The sequence below is a fragment of the Neophocaena asiaeorientalis genome, unplaced genomic scaffold (genome assembly GCF_003031525.2).
Source record: "Neophocaena asiaeorientalis asiaeorientalis breed wild unplaced genomic scaffold, Neophocaena_asiaeorientalis_V1.1 scaffold433, whole genome shotgun sequence".
Lineage (NCBI taxonomy): Eukaryota > Metazoa > Chordata > Mammalia > Artiodactyla > Phocoenidae > Neophocaena > Neophocaena asiaeorientalis.
Genome location: NW_020175040.1, coordinates 3,046,052 through 3,047,976, shown reverse-complemented (window position 1 = coordinate 3,047,976; position 1,925 = coordinate 3,046,052). Strand labels below are relative to the sequence as shown.

Sequence of the window (1,925 nt, the reverse complement as noted above, 5' to 3'; positions counted from 1 at the left end):
GAGGGAAGGGGGAGGGAGGAAGGACTAAGGCTGTCTCTGCCCTGCCAGCACTGTAGCACCATAGCAGGAAGTGTGCATGCACCGAGCGAGGTGGGCAGGGCTGACCAGGACGGAAATGGGGAAAAGCAGGGAAGGCTGTCATGGTTTGAAAGGGACAATTTAACAAAGCCACATGAAACACGCGTGGGAAAGCCACGTTTTGAGGTTACGGGAGCCTCTTTTCTGATAAGAGGTTCAGAGAGGGCCCCTGACTGCCCAAAGTCACACAGCAGGGACCGAGTCGTCAGAGCCTGGGTTTGAGGACGGGCCTCCTCCCTCCCGGGCCTGGGCTGGCCCGGTGGGGAGGCAGGGGAGCCCCACCCAAGCACAGGATGGCCCACCTTGATCTTCCCACGGGCGATGGCTTGGTTGAAGGCCACAGCGATGGCCACACGGCCTTTCTGGTCCGAGTACAGGATCCTGGCCTGGGAGCCCACCACCTGCGGAGAGAAGGGTGAGAGCTGACTGACGCGGGGGATGCTCAGGAGACATGGCCACCAGCAGTCAGACGGCCACCTCCAGGGAGGAAAGAGGCGGCTCTAGAGTCCAGCACTCACGTCCTGCCCCGCGTGTCCACGTGCAGTCTGGGCCCCCAGATGTCCCTCCTGACCCAACCCCACAGGGTTAACCCCAGGGGCCTCCGGGACCCTGACTCGCCTGTCTCTGGGGATATCACCCCGCTCGACCCTTCCCACCAGAGTAACCTCAGCACCCCACGAGGCGGTTCTGACGTGTCTGCCTTGCCCCGGCTTGGCACCCAGAATCTCCTTAGCGAGTCTGTGCTCATCACAGGCCCCGCGCCACAGGTGAGGAAACAGGCCGGGGAGGCTGAGCCCCTGCACACCGCCACCAGGATGCAGCCCCTTTGGAGCTGGGGGGCACTCACTGCGGGCACCAAAGGCTCCCGAAAAGGAACCGTTGCTCGTGTTGGCGTTGTTACTGCCAGCACAGCAGTCACCGTTAGCACAGTGGCTCTCAGCCGGGCGACCTCTGGGTCGACTGTGGACATTTGGGTGCTGCTGGCACGGGTAGGGACGCTGCTAGACTATGGTCCCCGTGGCCAAGAATATCCAGCCCCCAGGCGCTCGAAGAGGTAGTAGCGCCCATGTTCACAGCAGCACCATTCACAGTAGCCAAGAGGGGGAAGCAACCCAGTGTCCATGGCCGGTGATGGGTAGACAAGGTGTGGTCCATACACACAGGGAACATGCAGCTTAAAAAGGAAGGAAATCCTGACATGTGACAACGTGGATGAACCTTGAGGACGTCATGCTCACTGAAATAAGCCAGACACAAAAGGAGAGGGGAGGGGAGAGGGAGCTAGCGTCTGACGGGGACAGAGCTTCAGCTGGGGAAGATGAGAAAGTTCTGGAGATGACGGTAGTGATGGTTGTACAACAGTGTATGTGCTTAATGCCCCTGAGTTGTACCTTCAAAATGGGTCAAATGGTAAATTTTATGTTATGTATATTTACCACAATCAAAAAAAAGTCACCTGGCCCCAAATGTCAGCAGTGCCGAGACTGAGAAACCCTGGACTCTCCAAAGGGGGTGCAGGTGTTTCCCTCAGCCGCCCAGGGATGGGGTGAAGCACGGCGGGGCGGGGGTGGGGAGGGCGTCCACAGGAGGCCCGCGCACGCCAGCCTTTCAGTCAGCCTGTGGCTTCCTCAGCCTCCCGCTTTCCACCCAAAGGCCTTGGTTTATTTGCGCCAGCTGCCTCAAATCCTTTTTGGAAAAACTGTACCGTAAACCAGCATGGCAGCCTTTCAGATTTCCCGGATCCAGAAACAGAAAATGGGAGGAACTGACCCAGGACTGCCAGCTTTGTCAAGAGTGTACATTAAAAGGAACAATTAAAATGTTAAAAGGAAAAGCTTCTGTGATCA

At 58.0% G+C, this 1,925-nt stretch overlaps 1 protein-coding gene across 1 annotated transcript in view; it reads right to left on the bottom strand.

Moving 5' to 3' along the window:
- Positions 1-1,925, bottom strand: part of UROC1 (urocanate hydratase 1) — a 30,921-nt gene that overhangs the window by 9,849 nt on the left and 19,147 nt on the right. Inside the window, exon 16 of the mRNA XM_024763400.1 lies at positions 381-479. Within this exon, the coding sequence (XP_024619168.1) occupies positions 381-479 (99 nt within the window). The remainder of the gene's footprint in view (positions 1-380; positions 480-1,925) is intronic.